Source organism: Miniopterus schreibersii (genome assembly GCF_964146895.1).
Source record: "Miniopterus schreibersii genome assembly, chromosome: 15".
NCBI lineage: Eukaryota > Metazoa > Chordata > Mammalia > Chiroptera > Miniopteridae > Miniopterus > Miniopterus schreibersii.
Genome location: NC_138115.1, coordinates 13,582,546 through 13,604,742, shown reverse-complemented (window position 1 = coordinate 13,604,742; position 22,197 = coordinate 13,582,546). Strand labels below are relative to the sequence as shown.

At 36.8% G+C, this 22,197-nt stretch overlaps 1 protein-coding gene across 3 annotated transcripts in view; it reads right to left on the bottom strand.

The window, feature by feature from the left end:
* The window catches only part of DENND6A (DENN domain containing 6A), a 52,436-nt gene that overhangs the window by 16,857 nt on the left and 13,382 nt on the right, over nucleotides 1-22,197 (bottom strand). For 2 of the 3 annotated variants that reach the window (XM_081159228.1, XM_081159230.1), the window contains exons 2-9: nucleotides 19,529-19,567; nucleotides 19,389-19,431; nucleotides 11,288-11,400; nucleotides 8,961-9,041; nucleotides 7,801-7,906; nucleotides 7,135-7,214; nucleotides 5,315-5,377; nucleotides 4,495-4,550 (exon numbers count right to left, since the gene is read on the bottom strand). In XM_081159228.1, coding sequence (XP_081015354.1) covers nucleotides 4,495-4,550; nucleotides 5,315-5,377; nucleotides 7,135-7,214; nucleotides 7,801-7,906; nucleotides 8,961-9,041; nucleotides 11,288-11,400; nucleotides 19,389-19,431; nucleotides 19,529-19,567 — 581 coding nt within the window. The remainder of the gene's footprint in view (nucleotides 1-4,494; nucleotides 4,551-5,314; nucleotides 5,378-7,134; nucleotides 7,215-7,800; nucleotides 7,907-8,960; nucleotides 9,042-11,287; nucleotides 11,401-19,388; nucleotides 19,432-19,528; nucleotides 19,568-22,197) is intronic. The other variant, XM_081159229.1, reaches the window with a different exon arrangement.

The following is a 22,197-nucleotide window of genomic DNA, read 5'->3' as shown; positions in this document are numbered from 1 at the left end:
TATTGTGAGAACATTCAAGGAGTCCTATGCATAGGTACACATGGCTAGGAATGAGGCCTCCTGCCAAGAACACACAGAACTGTGACCTCCAGCCCAAGGCCAAGTAAGTAAGCTTCCTGGGTAAACAGATTCTCTAACCCCATTTGCCCAACTGACTAAACCTCAGCTGATGTGTTCTTTTTAAAATATGTTTACTGATTTCAGAGAGAGGAAGGGAGAGGGAGAGATAAAAACATCAATGATGAGAGAGAATTATCGATCGCTTGCCTCCTGCACGCCCCCTACTGGGGATCAAGCCTCAAACCCAGGCACATGCCCTAACCAGGAATCAAACGTGACCTCCAGGTTCATGGGTGGACACTCAACCACTGAGCCACACTAGCCGGGCTTCAGCTGACATCTTGACTGCAACCACATAAGAGATCCAGAGCTAGTACCATCCAGCTAAGCAAATTTCCAGATTCCTAACCCTCAGAAACTGTGTGAAATGCTTGTTCTTTCAAGCCTCTAAGTACTGGAATAATTTATTATACAGCAATAAATAACAAACATACATACTTTAAAAGTACCTCCCCACAAAATACTTAGTTACAAAAGGAAAAAGAATAACTTATTAATAGAGAAGCTTAGAGAACACCACTTTAATCAAATGATCAAAGTGAACATTATCAGTAATAAGGAAAGCCAAACTTGTGTGCTACCTCCTTACTATAGATGCAGAGCCTGAATCTAATCCTGATTAAATCCCAGACAAACCTACGCTGAGGGATTTCCTGCAAAATAACTGTCCTGTAATCTGCAAGAATGTCAGGATTGCAAATGTGAAAGGCTGAGGAGCTATTCCAGACTAAAGAAGAAAGACCAGAGAGACATGACAAACGCAACAGATGATTCTGAACTGAATAGCATTGTGACAACTGGTGATATCTGAATGTTGTCTTAGTATGAGATGATATAATCTACCAATGTTAACTTTCCAATGTTGATGGTTGCATTTTTGTAAGAAATAGACACTAAAGTATTCAGGAGTGATTGTACAGTACACAATCAAATGGTTCAGGGAAAAAGAGTTTTCTGTACTGAACTCACCATGTTTCTGTAAATTTATGACTGTTTCAGAAAATTTTGAAACAATCAGACATTTACAGAAACGTGGTGAGTACTGCACAGTATACATAACTTTAAATGTATATACACAGTTGTCCCTCAGTATTCATGGGGGACTGGTTGCAAGCCCCCTGCAGATAGCAAAGTTTGCTGATGCTCAAGTCCATTTTATAAAATAGCACAGTATTTGTGTATAACCTATGCACATGCTCCCATATACTTTAAATTATTTCTAGATTACTTATAATACCTAATATAATGTTAATGCCATGTAAATGATTATTATATTGTACTGTTTAGTGTTTAATGACAAGAAAAAAGTCTATACATGTTTAGTACAGATGCAACCATCATAGGTCTAACTACATAGCACTTATCGGCAACAGCATAACTTTTTTAAAGAATATTTTGAATCCCCAGTTAGGGGATGGGGGTGGGGAAAGAACACAATGACACAAAACTTACATGCTTCTTGCTGTGCAAAGAACCAACAGTAAGTCAGTAAAATCAGGTGAAATGTCCTTGACTCTAGGCAAGAGCATATCAGTTTCTTTCAATGGAAAACTGTCCTTCAATTCCAAGACCAACTTAAAAACTAAATGAGAAGACTATTTCTATGTGAACAGAGAACTAATACCAAAGGCATGGTCCCTGAAGTACCAGTAGCTTAATAAGCCTGAAAAGAGGGAAACTGGCCCCTACAATCAACTGTATCTCTCCACTCAACTTCAAACATCTTTCCAGGTCTGTCCTTTGCTCCCAAACTCAGTCTTGGTATAAAAATATCACCTTCAATATAACTGATAAACATTTAAACTCTCATTCATACTAATAAGGTAAAATGTAAACTCTAGCCTGGACTGTGTGGCTCAGTTGAGCATCGACCTATGATCCAGTAGATACCAGTTCAATTCCCGGTCAAGTGGTTAGAGCATTGGCCTGGGCACTGAAAGGTCAGGGGTTCCATTCCCAGTCAAGGGCACGTACCTGGGTTGCAGGTTGTCCCTGCCCGGTCAGGGTGCGTGCAGGAGAAAACAACTGATATGTCTCTCTCACATCAATGATTCTCTCTCTCTCTCCCCCCCCCTTCCACCCTCTCTGAAAAGCAATGGAAAAAATATCCTCGAGAGGATTAAAAAAAAAAAAAAAGCCATGCCAGTGTGGCTCAGCAGTTGAGCATCAACCTATGATCCAGGAGATACTGGTTTGATTCTGGGTTTTGGGCTTGACCCCCAGTAGGGGGCGTGCAGGAAGCAGCCGATCAATGACTCTCTCATCATTGATGTTTCTCTCTCTCTCACCTTTCCCTTCCTCTCTCTGAAATCAATAAAGATATACATTTTTTAAAAATGTATGCTCTACACACACAAAATAAAGGGTGCTGCCATGGATAAATTATTAATCCAATAATCAGATAGTAAATGCTTGGCGCTGTCAGGTTATTCTTCTTCAAAGTTTTTCTCATCTCTTGAGTAACCAAATTTAAAAAACAACAAACTAACCTGTTCTTTAAAAACAATAACATGTAATTCATATTCAAGAGAAAGGACATATACTAACCAAAGGTGTTAGAGGTGGAAGTAATTAATTACCACAAAAGCAAAGATAGTTGATAACAAGTAAAAAGGCATACCTAGTAGTTCAAAAGAAAAATGTCTGGTAACCAAATTCTGTATTAACTTTGCCAGTTATTCAATTTTTTCCTTAATGGAGTATCAAAACTATAAATAGTATGTATCCCTCTTAGCATGTTTCCTGTGATATTCATTTATTTGAGGGAATACTGCCCCTTTTCATTGTAAGAATGCTACACTCCCCTTTTTAAAGAAAATTAATTTGTCTTTAAGATTTATAACTTACATACAGTAAAATTCACCCTTACCAAAGATATAGAATAGCTCCATCACCCCCCCCAAATTTCCTCATCCCCCTTGTAGTCCATTTGCCGCCCTCACTCCCAGACAACCCCTGATCTGATATTTATAGTTTTGCCTTTTCCAGAATACTTTATAAATGGAATCATTCAGTAAATAGCTCTTTAAAATCAAGCTCCTTTCACTAAACATAATACTTCTGAGAGTCATCCATGTTGCAGGCTGTGTCAATAGTTTATTCTTTTTTAATTACAGAGTAGTATTCCATGCACATCTCATTTTGTTTATCCATTTACCAGTGATGAACATTTGCACTGTTTCCAGTGTTAGGTTGGTATACAAAGCTGCTATAAACATTTGCACACAGGTATTTGTGTAGATATGTATTTTCATTTTTATTGGGTAAATACCTAAAAGTAGGATTACTGGGCTGTGCTAGGGCCAGTGTATAAAACAAATCCAGCATATAAAACTAACTGATCTTTCAAGCAGTATTCCATGCAGTTTAAAGATCATACCACTCACATACACACACACACACAGACACACACACAATCCACATACACAAAAAAATCAACCCAAAACTCACTGTCAGTCTTTCACATGACTCCTGATTATATGCATTAGTATTGGTAATTGCTGGTTTATAACAGTGGTTTCTCAAGCTGGGCTCCACATGAGAACCACCCAGGAGCCGGAATGCAATTGTCAATCCAAAGATTCTTACTTAGCTGTTCCGTGTAAAGTACATTGGTACTTCTTCCTTCTTTCTTTTTTAAGTGCTAGATTATCTGTTGTTTTTTTTAATTTTGCATTTTGAAAAGCTTCAAACATACAGAAAAATGAAGATAATAGTGTAAGAACCCCCTTACACATACCATCTAGTGTTAACAATATTTTGCCATTTTTACTTCATTTATTTTTTCTTACTTAAGTACTTTAAAATGAAACACAAACCGTGTGACATTTCACCTCAAAATACTTTAAAATGCATCTCTAAAAAAATAAGTACATTAAAGAAAATTTTAATCCTCACCTGAAGATATGTTTATTGATTTTAGAGGGGCGGGGGGGAGACAGAGAGAAAGAGAGAGAAACATCAAATGGATGCCTCCCATACTAGCTCCAACTGGGGATCAAACTGGCAACCTAAGTACGTGCCCTGACCAGGAATTGAACCCGCAACCTTTCAGAGTAAGGACAACACGCCAACCAACTGAGCCACATCGGCCAGGGCCAGGGAATAAGTGCATTTTTTTTACATCATTACAATACCATTCTCACATCAAACCAAAACAATTTGTTTCTACCATGTGATACCTAATCCATATCCAAATTTCCCTAATGGTCAAAGCTCATAACATGCAGTCAGGGATGAACCACTGATTTATAACGTGAAGTATGACTATTCTGTTTTTTCCCACATTTCCTATTAAGAACATTCATTTTCTAAAGAAATTAACATCATCACAAAGCAAAAGAGCAAAGACAGTTAAAATTTTTTACTCTTTACCTGAAAAGATCCACCTCATGAACAGTAGGTAAAGTAACAGATATGTGTGTGTCTGCCTAAGAGGTAGAAAAGAAAAAATAGAGATGTCACTAAAATTTATAGAAATTGATTTTTAAAATATACCTATTTATCTCATGATCAATAAGAATATTGTCCTATCTTTTAAGGTTCTCTTCCTCTAGGAAAAGCCACAGAGAATGGGTCCTACCAATCTCCCCTAACATAGCAGAAGATCAAGGAAACACAGATTACATGGTTAAAGCATTAATTCAATAGCCAGATTAATTCACAACTGTATGAAATACTACCATAATCCTAGTTGTAACTATGTAACAGGCAAAATTAGCTTTCCTATTGCTCTCCATTTTTATTCAATTTAAAGAACAATGGGAGTGCTAATGTACCAGTTAAAACGTTTCAGATGAAAAAATTCAACCCCACCCATGAACAGATGTAGCTTTGAGAAAAATGAAAGGCAACCATAACTACAGAATCCTTTTGACTGAGTTTCCTAAAACTAGAAGTCTGCTGACCACTCTTTGTTAGAATTAAATCTTGTTGGAAAAAATATTTACTTTCCCCTTGTCCTCACAATTACAGTATAAATTCTGAGTTCTAGACAGTATTTACCAGAGAAAGAAGAAGAAAAATATCTGAGAAACATTAGGAAGTTTATTATCAATTCATTAAAATATTACTTAATAGGATATTTCAGTAATATTCAGAAATGTATCATAAACCCGAGAAACTGCATTTGCTAGTTTATAATTTCTGTTAAAGAGACTGTGTGCTGGTTTATTCTACCACAGTACCACACTACCTGCTGAGTTAACTGCACTATTTGAGTAGTCCCAGGTTTGTCATGACATGTGGGAATCCGTACCTTGAAGAGAAAGAAGAAATTAACTTTGGTAACAAAAGAATGCCCTTTCTATAATTTGCCAGTCCCACCACAGTGGGATCAGAAGCACTCTATCCTGCTGCTAAAAAGGTACACTCAACAATGCCTAAAAAGCCATAAAAACAAAATATTTATGTCAGATTAAAAAACTATAGTCATATTTATTTTCAGTCACAGCAGAAGTGCAGCAAGGTCTCCATACACACAGAAATTACTAAACCAATGAGAAGCAAATGTGCTGAATAATAGAAAAAGGACATCAACTTCATACTGCTTCCTGTTTATTGTTCCAATCTTTGCTTCATTAATATACACACACCCAAACACACCCTTCCCAGGCTGGCCAAACTATGGGATAAATCTCAGAGGAAACTATGAGAACTCTCAACTCAGAGCTACAAGTACTACTTTTCATGATTTCCCAGAGAAAAAACAGAATAGCTTCTATAGAAAAGAGCACATTTAAGGAGAAAATATTGCCAAAATTAAGTCCAACATAAAAATGAATTGCAAAAGCACTTAAAGCACATTCATACAAAGCCTGAGAGCAAAATGCTAATTCATTTTTAAAAATGAAAGAAAGGCCCCACCAGGCGTGGCTCAGCGGTTGAGCGTTGACCTAGGATCCAGGCGATCAGGGTTCAATTCCTGGTCAGGGCACATGCCTGGGTTGCCGGCCTGATCCCCAGTCAGGGGGCGTACAGGAGGCAGCCGATCAATGACTCTCTCATCATTGATGTTTCTATCTCTCTCTCCCTTTCCTTTCCTCTCTCTGAAATCAATAAAGATATATTTAAAATAAATAAATAAATAAAAATAAAATAAATTAAAAAAATGAAAGAAAGAAAAACTTAATAGAGAACACCACCCTAGGATGGACGTGTTTGGTCTGACATTACATATCAAGATGATTTAAGCCTGGCCAGCGTGGCTCAGTGGCTGAGCATCGACCAACGAACCAGGAAGTCACCATTCGATTCCTAGTCAGGGCACGTGCTTGGGTTGCGGGCCCGATCCCCAGTAGGGGCTGTGCAGGAGGCAGCCAATAGATGATTCTCTCTCATCACTGATGTTTCTATCTATCTCTCCCTCCCCTCCTCTCTCTGAAATGAATAAAAACATATTTTTTAAAAAAAATCATTTAAGCCTGGCCGTGCGTGGCTCAGCGGTTAAGCGTCGACCTAGGATCCAGGCGATCAGGGTTCGATTCCCGGTCAGGGCACATGCCGGGGTTGCGGGCTGCAGCCGATCAATGACTCATCATTGATGTTTCTAGCTCTCTCCCTCTCCTTTCCTCTCTCTGAAATCAATAAAGATATATTAAAAAAAATAAATAAAATCATTTAAGACTAAAACCAATAGCTTTCCTAATTTCTTTTAATTTTTAGTAATTCATACTCGATCTTACAAGTATTCTGCAATACCACCCAGCTCTAGAGGGCCATAGAGTAGCAGAATTCTAGGTGTCATTTACATTCATATGTATTATATAAAAATGACCCCCTCATGCAAACTTTACAGGATGATGGGACTGGTGGACCTTGGAGTTGTGTGGCTAATGGTTCTGTGCAGCAGGATGAATTGTGGTATCTCTGTAATTCCTTATACAAAATAATAAAATAAATAAACAAGTGAAAGCAATAACAAGACTGAATGTTACTAAGAAGTTAAAAAGCAAAACTCATGTGTGCGTCTTACAGATCTTTTAAAAAGGAGACAAATGAAATATAAGCTATTACCTTCATTACTACCCCCATAATAGGCAGGTACAATGTTTTCCCTGGCACTGGAGCAGGCCATCGATCAACATCATTACAAGCTGAAAAAACATAATAAAATTCTTCCTTAGTATAAATGGAAATATTAAAATATGAAAAATAGCATATTAGAACTCTAGTTTCTATAGAGCAGGACAACTATACTGGGAAGGATGAAGATAAAAGGTAAAAGAAAAGTAAAAGTAGTGAAAATATCTTACATTTCACAAGAAATACACCTGTTCTAGGATAAAATTGATTAATATATTTTTTAAAGCAACAAAATAATAGGTTTAAATGAGCTTTTCTATTCATTACTACTAAAATTAGCTACAAAAGCACACCACCTGGCAGAGGCCTTCTCTCTGCATTGTATGACATAAAGATTTCTGTTTAACAGTAGTGAGTATCAGAACTGTCAACTGAATATTTCTTTATTATTATCCTATGGTGCAAAAGGAGATAATAAATGATAGTCTTTGTTGTCTCTAGGTGAAGATGCCAAAAGAACAGTTGTAAATCTCTCTACCATCATAAAATTCTTAACTAATTTTTTAAAGGTCAACTTCATTTTTATCAGATCATTTCCAGTAAATTTTTTTAAAACTCTTTCATAAAGCTACTTAAGTCACACAATGTTTAACTTACCTGCTTCCAAATAAGGTTTGCTCTTTTCAAAATACTCTGGTGCTATCTGTTTGAGTACAGCGTGAAAAAAATGAATATAAGGTAGTTTGCTGATCAAAACCAAGGACTGGAGGGAAAAAAAGAAACAATGTTTTTTTAAATTTCCTAATTTAAAATTTGTTTGTCATTTCTTCATAATTAATTACTAACAAGCTAAATTCAGCAAAAAGTGTGGATTCTGAAATAAAAAGACTTTTAGAGTAGATGGTTAAAAGGAAACATAAAACTATAGTTGCAGAATGCACAAAGTTTAACCTTACTACTATCCTTTAAGAACATAAAAAGTATATTCACAGATTTTTCTTCTTTCCAGGAAAAAGAATTCCCTATAAACAGACTACCATCATGGATAATTCCCAAAGCCTAGTAGTATCATTAGCAAAACATTATCAAGAATTGGCTAAATTCTTCCTAATAAGGAAAGAGTAAATTGTAATGCTTTTTCGAACTACGACCTATGACTACTCTTTTTTATTTATTTATTTTATTGAATTTATTGAAGTGACATTGGTTAATAAAATTACATGGGTTTCAGCCCTGGCCGGTGTGTCTCCATGGTCACAGGTTTGATTCCTGGTGGGAAGGGGGCAACCAATCAATGTGCTTCTCTCACATCAGTGTTTCTCTCTCTCTCCCCCCACCACTTCTCCCTCCCTCCCACTTTCTCTCTGAAAGCAATGGAAAAAATATCCTCAGGTAAAAGACTGTACATTTAGAGTAAAAACTATGCCTAAGATATTGCTAAAGTATATTTACTAACTCTTCAAAAAAGGATATTGCAAGCTTTTAGTTGTAACTATATTATAGTGTTTACTCTTTCTCTTATTCTAAAATGTAAAAATTAAGCAGATTCTTCTGGCTTTTAACAGTATCAAAAAAACTGTAATCTATTGTCAGGAATATAGTACAAAGGTAGCAGAAAGGTAAAATTCAATAGCAGGCAAAAATTTAGGAACAGGTGTCTATAATCTAAAAAAACACACAAAGATACAATATAAATTCTAGTATGTTTAAAAATAAAATATCAAAGACTTTATAAAGACTATTCATTCTAACAGTTTCTATTTTTCTGACCACACTGTAACAATATTTTTTTCTATTATAGTGTATATGAAAATTACCTTCTGAAAGTAGCCTCTTTTTAGAGTTTTGTCTCGAACTTGTCGGAAATACACATATCCATAAAAATAAGCAGGATCCTTCTATGAAAGAAGTGACAAATATATATATATATCTGTAGCCATCATTTATTATTAACATTAGGTTCCTTTATAAACCCAAATGGAATCATGAGGTACACACAAAGAGCTATCCTTTTCCCTAACACAAACAATAATCAAGACAGTAACAGCCAGATAAAAACCTCTAACTTGCCCAAAGATGAAATAATCATTACTAAGGTCATATTTTCCCCCTATAGCTTACTCTGTTTATGTTCTTTTTTCATAGTTGTACTAGTTAGAGGGAGTTATGAAACAATCAAACTATTTTCCCCAATGCTTTATATAGGCTTTTTTTTTTAATCCTATCTACACTTTTCCATTAGAGATCAGTCTTAATGAAATGAAGTATTCTAATAGAAAATTTCAAGAGAGAAAACAAAAAGGAGTTAAATACCAATCTGAATGTTACATAGCCAGTTATATTTTTACCCAACAATAATGAAACACTGGAATGCTTATCAACATACAATTTGAAAGGTAGTTACATTCCAAAAAACTTACGAAGTTTTAATATCCTAATGGAATGAATACATTTTGGCCCAGTCCCTTATTTGTCATTTTTTAAACAAATACTTATTGACCACCTACTCTGAACAAGGCATTGTGTTAGAGAAGATGAAAAGATGCATAAGACACAGTTCCTTAAGGAGATCACAATCTAAGAAGGATGAGAAAAGTACAAAAATGACCATTATGGAATAGGAGGGCAGGTGCCACGACAAAGGCACAAAGTGTTACAGAGAGGCCAAGCGGGAAGACATTATCTGTCTATGTGGATCAGTAAAGATTTCATGGAGACAGCTAGTTTTGAATTGGGCATTGATGGATGGATATGATTTAAACAAAGACAAAGACATTCCAGGTTTAGAGGGCAGGAGTCTCAGCAAAAACACACAGACACAGAAAAATACAAGCTATCCCAGAAAAAAGCAAGACAAAAGTAGTTCATTTGGGCTAAAATATGGCACATGTATAGAAAGGATATGAAGTTGGAAACTGGAGAGGTAAAGGCCTTATTTTAGAAGGCCCAAAAAGTGAGGACAAGGAAATAGTATTATCATTAGCTCTTTATTCATTAAGCAATAGGTAGCCATTTTAGATTTTATTTATTTTTAGATAATATGTATGTACACTTTAGCTGGCAACACTGTATAAGATATATTGTGTTGGAATGTCTTTGGGCAAATTTCATATTCAATAGATCTTAATTTCCTCATCTGCAAAAGGAATGCTCTCAGAACCCCACTGGGAAGATTAATGAGATAATATATGCTTCTTGATACAGTGCCCAGAACATAAAAAGGTCTAAAAAATGTAGTGATTATTATCATTGATTCAAATATGTTAACAGTGATAGCAAAAGGTCATAAGGGAGTAGATGGCTATAAGAGACATTTCAAAGGTAATATCTTTGCTAACTGGAAGAGGGTTCCTGTGGAAGCAGGTAGGTAAACTATAAATGCTGATTTTAGGCAAAATATGTCAAGTTCATATTGGATGTGCTGATAGGACATACAGATGGAAATGCTCCTCATGCAATTAGAGATGTAAGTGTGGAGTACAAAACAGAAATCTACACTCTGGAATCATTGGAATTATTAAAATTATTTTTAATAAACAATAACTTTAAAACAAAGCAGGTAGGTATTACCATGGGGAATCTTCAACTTTGGGTGATATTTACTGGTATAGTACCACCACCCTGCCTCCACAACTAAAAACAAGGAGTTACTGCCCAGGCCAGGTGGCTCAGTTGGTTTGGAGTGTCATCCCATGTACCAAAAAGGCTGCAGATTTCCAGCCAGGGCACATGCTGAGTTTGCAGCTTCCATCTCCAGTAGGAGCACATACAGGAGGCAATCAATTGATGTTTCTAACATCGATGTTTCTTTCTCTCTCTCTCTCTCTCTCTCTCTCTCAAATCAATGAACATATCCTCCGGTGAAGATTAAAAATAAAAATAAAAATAAATAAACAAGGAGTTATTAACAAATGAAAGAAAACTACTTCAGCATTCTAATCAATTTCTATAACTCACAATGGGCATTACATTTCAAAAACAATAACTTTACAAAGTATCTTTCACTCAGTGAATCTTATGAATCAGACTTAGAAAATTCAGCAACAAAACAAAAGCAAAAAATTTCTGAATGCTATAAGTAACTAAGTAACTGAGTTTTAAAGTTTCCTCTCATTGGATATTCTTCTATTACTACTTTTCCAACCTTTAAGTAAACTGGTAAATCTTTGTCAAATTGATCCAGGAAACAATGCAGTGACACCCTCCTCCCAGAAGACTGTCGAAATCTAAAACAAAACTGGGTATCTCCAAGACAACCTAATGAAAACAAAAATGAAAGAAATTAAGGATAGCACAGTATAACACTTACTTATCCAGTTTCATCAAATGTTAAGAGCAGCAGAGGTCCTTGCAATAATTTAAGCCCATTCTATCATGTTTTAGAGAAGAGAAAGGAGATTCTGAGTTCAAATTACTTGCTCAAAGCCATCTTCACTGGTTAGAGGCAAAGCTGTTAGTAAAACATGCATCTTAACTCTTAAGGCCCTCTATTATTCTTCCTATTCCATTTTCCTCATCCAATTAAATTTTTTGAAAACTGTTTGCATGGAGACTCACAAGCATAATAATGAGCAAAGAAGCCAAATACAAAATAATACATATTGTTCAAATCCATTTATATAGTTGTTTTTTAAAAAAAAAAGCAGGTAAAACTACAGTGTTTAGGGATGCATGTTGGGTGATAAAACTATAAGGCAGCAAAAATCTTATTACTATAAGAATCAGGGTAGTGGTTACTTTTAGGGGGAAGGGAAACAGTGTTTGGGAGGGGACATGAGGGGGCTTTTGAGGCACTGGCAAAGTTGTATTTCTTTACCTTGTATGTGTTTTCTATTTCACAATAAGGCTTTTTTTAAAAAGACATAATATAGCCAACTCAGGAAGAGCTCAAGTAATAAATTTACCATTTTAATCATTTTGATTAAAAATAACTTTTAAACCTTAATAACCTTCAATCATTTTGGCAAACCTCTTAAAACATGTAAACTTTACCTAAACTGACAGGCAATAATTACAAAAAACTGAATACTCTAAAAAGTAAAAGATACATGAAGTAGCTTGTCACTCAAATTTTTCCAGGTTACTATATTTAAAATTAATAAGATTATATTAATTATGAAATATGCTCAGGATTTTATTATTACTTATTATAATGCACAGAAGTACTTTAGCACATGAAGTTCTCAACAAAGGAAGTAGGAACTTGGTAATAGGTTTAAGTTTGTTTTTTTTAAAAAATACACTTTATTATAATTCCTTATGAAGTTAAAAACAGAGGCAGAACCTTCTAGATAAAGGATTGTAAAACAAAGGGCCATTCCATTAAGAATCAAACCTTCTAAAACATTCCAGCTTCTAACATGCAATCCTCCTACAGTCACAGCTATAGGGATTTTATCAGCTTCTGAATTCTCAGGTGGAGAAAGATGAGCCATGTTTTTTTTTAGGTAGCAAAACTGATCATTGCTCTTAACTTTCTGGTTGATTGTCTCTCCAATGTATACATTTGCTATTCCTGATCTTTGGTGGTGTGGGGGGGAGACATCTTGTTTATTTGCATCATTTCCTATGCTTATTCTCTTTTTTTTTTTTTGATTGATTTCAGAGAGAGGAAGGGAGAGGGAGAGAGAGACAGAAACATCAGTGATGAGAGTCATTGATCAGCTGCCTCCTGCACCTCCCCCACGCCCCCCCCCCGACTGGGGATTGAGCCCGCAACCTGGGCATGTGCCCTGACCGGGAATCTAACTTCGATCTCCTGGATCCTAGGTCAATGCTCCACCGCTGAGCCACACCAGGCCGGGCTCCTATGCTTATTCTTACAAGAGCTAGATGGTAGGGGACAGCACAGGGCACAGGCACTGAAACTTCAAAACACTGACATAAAAATGATTTCAGATATAAAAAGGAGACGGTTCCCTGGACCTCAATCCTAATGTTACAATCAGTAGGATGATATCAAAACTCAAAATCCTTGATACACTGAGATTACAGAACACTGATCTCCCAGAGATATTTCTTCAGGGGCCATAGGTAGATTATTATCAACTGCAGTTGACTTGACTCTGGCCAGGAACAGAGAGGCTGCATGGTACATACACTGGTTATTCTCCAGAGCAAGTCCAAATAGGAGAAAAAAGGAGGTGCAGAAAAACCTAACACCAGAAAAACCTTCATCTGGCCAGAGCCCCAATATGTTTAAGTTTTTAAAAAAGCAACTCAGTGCCCTGGCCAGTGTGGCTCAGTTGGTTGGAACACTGTCCACCAAAAGATTGTGGGTTCAATTCCCTGTCTGGGCACACACCTAGGGTTGTGAGTTTGATCTCCATGCCCGGTCTGGGTGCGTGTAGGAGGCAACCAGTCCATGTGGCTCTCTCACATCGGTGTTTCTCTATCTCTTTCTCTCTCCCCCTTCCACTCTCCCTGAAAAAGCAACAGAAAAAATATCCTCAGGTGAGGATTAACCAAATAAAAAAAAAAGGAAAAATTAGCATTGTTTTAGTTCAACAGATTTACATACTGATAGCTTAATTTTGTTTTTTAGAAGACACTTATCGTAAAAAAAAAAAAAGGGAAAGAAAAAGAAAGAAAGAAAAAAAGAAAAAGATCCACTGAGAAGTACACACTAATTTCTCTGAGACCTTAACAAGATAGAACAGGGAAATGCAATGGATTTTAAGAGATATTATAATATCTGGAAAATATAAGGAATGCTAAGATTTGTGAAAGGGAAGTAATGACACTCCCATAGCCTTAAATCCCTACCCACCTGGCTCCATTCCCAAATCACAGGCATGTTGTGAGAACTTTCCAGTGACCAGCTGCACCCACAAGCTGTACAGAACTGGTCAGGAAACTAGTTTACCAGGTTAAAAAGGCTTTAATAGTGTCCTTGTGAACTGAAGTAAATGGTTTCCATTTTATGTTTCAAGGATCTGTCCATTCACATATGAAAGGTTACTAAAGAAACATCAATTCCTTATCTGGCTTTGTTGAGAACCTTAGTTCTCCATCCTGGCCCCGCCATTATCCGTCATCATAGGAAAGGAGGCATTACAGATTGGCAACCAGATTTTTCACATTTGCCTTGCAGAAAACGATACCTTAGAAAGGGCAGGGCAATCATGATACCCTACAACCTCATCAAAAATAAATCTAAATTGTCAGTATGACCCATTCAGTTTGTCAATATAACAAGAGACTGCAGTTCTAAATAAGTAACATAATGAGTGTGGTCATGAGAAAAACGTTATGATCTAAGGAAAGAGAAGCCACAATCAATGGGATATAGTTGAAGGTCTGTCAATAATTAGCCTTCTAGAAGTCACTTAACCTAAGGTTCACAATTTCCTTAACAAAAGTAAGGAGTACCATAGGATAATCACTTAAAGTCACTTCCAGCAGTTATATTCAATGATTCTAAAATAAAAATCCACAGCAGGCCTACAACTGTACTGAATTTCAAGCATCAAGCATCCTACCCAATATATTCACTAAGAAAACTAAAGATCTACAAAGCTCCAAATAGACCTAAAAGTTATGCTGTGTGTCACAGCTTTCTGATTACAGCATCAAAGTGAGAGAACATATTAATGGAAATGATTTTTTTCTTTATATTAACCAAGGTATAAAGATGAACTTACACAAGTTTTAAGATTAAATGACAGCTCTTTAAGGAAAATACACCTTAATGTGAGTTCTTGATCAAGAGCAACATAAACCCTTTCCCATGATTAAATACCAAGTGTTAAAGAAACAGCAAATCTGCCCATTAAGACCCCATAGCTCTAGGAAACATTCCATTTTAATTAATCTAACACAATCTTTATTAGCCTAGAAAACTGAACTAATAACCCGACACTCTTTAAACCAAGGAAATTTCTGTAACCTTCCCCCACCATCTTTTTCCAAATAACTAAATTCTTATAACAGAAATCAAATAGAATCTTGGGTGAAAATTATTTTCATTATTTTGAAGAAGTAATTTTTTTCCTTCCAACATATGAGTTGAGCACTAATATTTATTGAGTGCTTACTCTGTGCCAGGCACTGTTCTAAATGCTTTAGATACATTAATTCATTTGGTCTTCATGCTTCTCAGGTAGGTCCCATTATTTTTCCTATATGAGGAGTAAACCAAAACACAGAAAGGTTATGTAATCATCCAAAGACATAAATCTGTTAAATGGCAGAGCAAGAATTTAAACCCAAGAAGTCTAACTCTACAGCTGGTGCTCTTGGACCACTACTACATTGCACTGGCTCTTTCAAGTCAAATGGACTTCAAAACACTACCTCCATTTATATGAAATATCCAGAAAAGGTAAATAAAGTAGATAGGTGGTTGCCTAAGGCCAGGGTGGGGGGTTGGGAGGATGAAAAATGGAGTATGGAATTTCTTTTTGGGTGATGTATATTTTCTAAAATTGACTGCAGTGATAGTTGCATGATTCTGTAAACATATGAAAAATCACTGAATTATACACTTTACATGAGTGAACTGTACCTCAAACTTTTTAAAAAAAAAAAAAGCTTAGAGAGATCAAAAGCTTCTTCACTCAAAAAACAAAAGTCCTGGCCAGTTTTGCTCAGTTGTTAGAGCACTGGCCTGGGCACTGAAAGGTCAGGGGCTTGATTCCCAGTCAAGGGCACATAGCTGGGTTGCAGGTTGTCCCTGCCCGGTCAGGGTGCGTGCAGGAGACAACAACTGATGTGTCTCTCTCACATCGATGATTCTCTCTCTTTCTCTCTCTTTCTCTCTCTCTCCCCCCCCCCCTCTGAAAAGCAATGGAAAAAATATCCTTGAGTGAGGACTTAAAAAACCCCCCAAAAAACAAAAGCCAGGCCAGTGTGGCTCAGCAGTTGAGCATCGACCTATGATCCAGGAGATACTGGTTCAATTCCAGGTCAGGGCGCATGCCTGGGTTACAGCTTGATCCCCCAGTAGGAGGAGTGCAGGAGGCAGCCGATTAATGACTCTCTCATCATTGATGTTTCTCTCTCTCTCTCTCTCGCCTCTCCCTCCCCCTCTCTGAAATCAGTAAAGATACATTTTTAAAAAAAGAATTAAAAAAAAAGAAATCATTCTGAAAAATGCCTCTCAGATCAGAGTTCTTAAACTTGCAAAACATCTTGCAAAACAGTTCATTCAAGTAAGCAACCAGTCCTTTCAGTCATGGCTCCTCCTATGTGAATGTCATGATATTTTAAAATATCAAGGGCACAGAGTATTTTGCAAGCTTCTTTTACATCTTCCAATTACACCAAGACTGCAAAGCTAAAGGTAAACATATTTCCTGTACCTAAAATATCATTTAGAGATTTAAGAAAAAAAGCTTAAATATTTTTCCTAAAGGGAATGGACAACTTTAAAGATTGCTATTTGTATTATTAGCACAAATACATAAAGCAGATCAGAATGCAGAAGATGAAGATAAAACATGAGACTTCAAGAGCTAGCCCTATCCTTGGCCTTCAGCTCTATGCACTCACTCTCCCTGTTATTAAAGTGGTTGAGTTGGAATTGTTGAGAAGTGGGACTTTAGATCAGGGCTTCTCAAAGTGTAGTCCATAGACTGATACCAGCCTGCAAATCTTGTTACTGGTCTATGATGAAATAAATATCCAAAGTGAGACTAAGTATTTAGGAACTCTTACAGCAACTTGATATTGTCATGACAAATCTGGACTTTTATTTTGCTTTTTTGTTGTTTTTCTTGCTTCATTTTTCTAAAAATTCCTTTAAATTATATTTTATAAAAGCATTGGTCCACAAGATTGGAAAGTTTTAAAAAACCCAACTGGCCTTTCAACACAGTGCGAAAAGCACTGCTTTTGGCACAGGAAAGTGTAAAGTACGTGACAATGTCCCTGCTATTTACAGAGAAGAAATCTGGTGAGACAAATACTGTCTGCACATCTAGTCCATCCAGAGCAAGGATTAACCTTTCCCTTGAATTCACCATTATTTGAAACTTTACTAGTGCTGAGTTTCGTCTCTGGACATGTTTAAATATAGTGGTTATAGTCCTTGGGAACCCATCACAGCTTAAGCCTCAGGAACAGCTACATCTAGATGACGTTAATGATAAACAATCAGGAGAGAAAAAATCTGACAAATATTTATTAAAGAGTAGACATATTTTAAACTTGGGCCCCTAAAGATAAAAGCCATTCAAATGGAACAAGAAACTGAAACCTAAAAACAAACCAATTTCTAAAGTCATGAAATCTAGGGTATGTGTGTGGGGTGGGTAGGGGTGGAGGAGTTGGAGGACTGGCAAATCATTCTGTTGGAAATCCCCAAAGCATTCTTCTTTACCTGTACAGCATACCAGAGTCTAAATATTTTACCTTTTAAAGTGTGCACCATGGAGCCCTGGCCAGGTGGCTTAGTTGGTTGGAGCATCGTACACCAAAAGGTTGCAGGTTCAATCCCCATTTGGGGCACGTACAGGAGGCAACCAATCGATGTTTTTCTCTCACATCAATGTTTCTCTCTCTCTCTCCCCCTCCCTCTCCTTTCCCCTCTCTCTAAAATCTATAAAAACATATCATCGGGTGAGGATTAAAAAAAATATATGTGGGCCATGGAAACAAAACCTAGGCTTTCCTAAAGACTACTCTACTGTGCCTAGATTTCCTTCCATAACAATAAAAGCTATTCCAGGAAAAAGTAAATCCATTTCAAAGTTGGCAAAGTAATCCCAACTTCCATTTAATAAAACACTTAAGTGAAACAAACTCTTTGGATAATCACAACTGAGAAGAGTGATCTCAAATACACAGAAAACTCAGTCTCTTGCTGTCTAGATTAATATTCATCTGCTAAGAGGGCACTTCTAAGTACCAATCATATTTTGAATAAAATAAACCACACTTTATTTGATGTAGAACTTATAAAAAAGGCATTACAAAACATCTGTAAGTCACTCAAATGCCTGAAGTACTGATCAAATTCTGATTTACATATATTTACACTTGAGTTTAACTTCCAGTAAGAAAATGATGCTTGGAAAGACTAACTACAAAACTAGAAATGAAAAAACTATCTGAATATCATGTAATTAACTTGATGCTTGTGTAGAGATGTGAAAAAGAAAGAAAGCCATGAAAACCAACTATTATCTAAAAGAGAAGAAAGTGCAGTAGAATCTGCTAGAACTCCAATCATAATCAGCTCATCCTGCAATCCATACAATTCAGCTTACCCTGAGTCCTGGAAGTCCAATTCAACATTCACTACATTCAGAACTGCATGTGTGAACTTTGTAGGCAAAGCATAGTAAAAGATTCCAATAATTCCAGGTCAGAACAAATGCCCTACTGGGATCCCTCAAAGGCATCATTTTGCTTTATTTTATTTTTTACCAAGATAGCACTTATTTTTTACATATGTCATGAAGGCTGAGTTCCAAATGTATAAAAAAAAAACCTTCTGGAAGCATTTATAAAAAAAGGGAAAAAATAAAAATGTCAAATCTCCCAAATCAGATTAACTAAACTAAATTAACAGAATATTAGAAGAAACCTCAAAGGAAAGGGAACTTGAGTGTCTTTGCTTCATAGAGTTCTGTGTGTGGTCTAAGAAGTTGAATGCTCTGGTCACTTTTCAGCTTTATAAGTGAAACACAAGAGGTAACCTGAAAGATTTCAACAATTAGGACCACACAAAGGGAGAGTTTGAAAGAGACCAGCAAAACCAAGTTAAAATAATAGCAAACACACAGTGTTTTCTATACGTCAAACACTATTCCAAGTACTATACATATATTAGCTCATATAAATTATTGAAAATAATTGATGGTCATATTTATAACCAGATTCACCATGTTGTTTTTAAACTCACTGCTTTTACAGTGTTCCTGGCAAGCTCTCAAATCCTAAACTAGAAGTAAACTACTTATTATAAATCCCCAGACAAAACAAACAACAAAACAAATCAGAACATCCCCAAACATACCAATGTTGCTGATTTTCAATCTCTTCACTATTTCAACAGTGTATTGCTCCCTGACGTTTTACTTCATTACACTGTAACAGTTATTTTAAAAATTGAACCAACTATAACCAACAAGACATGACTAGGCATCATAAAGCTAAGAATCTAAATCATTAACCTGTTAGGCTGAAATTGAGTTTATATTCTAATATGCTGTTTCTATCAATTTTCACATATTAACAGTTTAATCAGTACTCTTAGTATAAATAAAATTCAACAGAAACACCACATGAAAAATAGTTACCTGAATTTGAATCTGGAAAAGACAAATAGCAAATATTGGTTTTCTGAAAAAGAAAACAAAAGCTATATATGTTGATACACACACCCAATAAAAACAAACAAATACAACAGTAGATTATACAAAGCAATAGTTTTACTTACTTCTTTATCAGTAAGTTTGGAATGTTGAGGATAAATTACCTAGAAGACAAAGAGTTAAATTTTGTTAGAAAAACATATTAAGTGTATATTATAAGTATTAGTAGGTACTTTATCTAAATACTAGTTGGCTATGGTCAAATAGTTTTAAGAAATAGTTCACAAATTTTAACAATGAAACGTGAAAAGTTGGGAGAATTAAATAGGATTTATACTTAGGAAAAAAAAGGGTTTTTTTATTCCAAGTTATCTCTAAAAGATTGGTGAAATCTTGAGTTATCAAGAATAATTTACCAACTGAATTACCAGTAATTCAAAGCTTAACGGAAGCCTAAAATCTAAAGAGAAATTGATCTATCAGCTGGTATCTACTTGAAGCAATAATAATTTTCAATTGATTCCAAGAAGTAGCATAAGTTACTAACTTCTTATTAAAAGAAAAAGGAAAAGGAAAAAATAATTATCTGCAGTTTAAGAAATTTCAAAGGCCATCTCCCACCATAAAACCTATCCCAATTCCCTCCAATTTCTTTAAATAATCATTGTATTTTCCTAGGCAGGTCAGTTTAGTGTCTGTAGTAATCACAGCCACTTTCTGAGGGGAAATCCTGCTCCACAGCCCCAATAAAGGAAGGAAAACCAGGCTAGAACAGCTACTGTGGAACAAGCACTAGTAAACACCAGAATTAAGGGCACCCACTCTACAAGCCTATCAACTGCCTGTATGTTGCCAGGTGTGAAAATACTGCCCAAAAGAGTATCAGTGCTCAAGTAGACCAATCCAGATTATTTTGGGAATGTGAAGAAGAGATGGGATTAGGTTCAGCAGGTTAATAGAGGCTGACAACAAAAAGGAGAGAAAACAAAAGATGGTGGCGGACTAAGTGGAAGCAACACTGACAATCTCCCAGGACCAAACCGGAATTACAACTAAAATACAGAAAAACCATCCTAAATACTGAAGATTCTGAGCTGGAGAGCACCCTCATAACCAAGGAGAAAAAGTGGAAACCACATAGAGACTGGTAGGAAGTGTGGAGGCACGAGAGGGCTGGCTGGGCTCCCACAGGCAGCAGCTCAGGGTCCGGAGGGATAGCTCAGCTGTGGGGGGTTCCTACGAGGACTCTGGGGCCTAAACTGCAGGCTGGGCTTCCCAGCCAACAGCACCAGAACTGAGAAAGGTGCCCACATAACATCTGGCTGTGAAAAGCAGTGGGGTTTCTGTCTGCCAGGAGAAAAAGCTGGAACTGTAGGCACCCTCTTAAAGAGCCAACACACAAAGTTTTGCGTGCTGCCACTCACCTTGGGCTCCAGCAGAGGGAGGGCAGAGTGGACTGTGTGAGGAGAATCTAGGCTTGTGGGCTCTGGAGATAGAGCTCAAAAGGCACCCCCCTGGATTCTTGTGCCGAGTCATTGCCCCATACTGCAGAGGACTTCTTTCTCAGGCAGACAATTTACTATTTTTGCCGGGGGGGGGGGGGGGGGGGGGGCAGGGGAGAGCAACTGCACCACCCTGCTGGAAAACCTCTCATCCAACCCTGTGGAGTTTCTACAGCCTGAGGCTCATTAAGAGAATCAGATTAATGGGCCTACAGGCAGAGGCAGAACTCAGGGGTGTTTTGAGTCTTTGCCTGGTCTGCTTCTGGAACCAGGCCTTAGAAAAGCAGACTTTGGTGTGCATTGGTTCTGTCCAACTGCACCCAGCCACAGCAGAGGAGACCTCAAGCAGAGGATTGAAAGCTCCAAACAGAGTACTCAGGGCAAATCACAAACTGCATCTGACATTGGCCTGCACCAGAGACCCTCCAAAAAGACTGAGAGTCCTAGCAGATCTATCTAATACATAGAAACAAACCCAAATAGGCAGTTAAAATGGGGAGACAAAAAAAAAAAAGCCCAAAATGAAAGAACAAGAGAAGTCCCCAGAAAAAGAGCTAAATGAAATGGAGATAAGCAATCTATCAGATATAGGGTTCAGAACACTGATTGTAAGGATGCCCCACAGCATAAAAAAGATATGGAAACTATGAAGGAAATTAAGAATGATGTAGCAGAAATAAAGAATACATTGGAAGGAATAAACAGCACATTAGAGGAAGCTGAGGGTTGGATCACCAAATTAGAAGACAGGGTAGAAAAAAATCACTCAGTCAGAGACCCAAAAAGAAAAAACAATTAAAAAACAGGAGGACAGTTTAAGTGAGCTGTGGGACAACATGAAATGTAACAATATTCGCATTACAGGAATGCAAGAAGAGCTCGAAAGTAAGAAAGGGTTAGAGAACCTGTTTGAAAAAATAATAGCAGAAAACTTCCCTAACCTAGCCAAGGAAAAAAATCACACAAGCTTAGGAAGCACAGAGAGTCCCAAGCAGGAAGAATCTAAAGAGGCCCACACCCAGACACATCATAATTAAAATGCCAAGAACTCAAGACAAAGAGAGAATCTTCTTTTATATATATATATATATATATATATATATCTTTATTGATTTCAGAGAGAGGAAAGGAGAGGGAGAGACAGACAGAAACATCAATGACGAAAGAGTCATTGGGGATCGAGCCCGCAACCCGGGCATGTGCCCTGATCGGGAATTGAACCTCAATCTCCTGGATCCTAGGTCGATGCTCAACCACTGAGCCACGCCTGGCCGGGCAGAGAGAATCTTAAA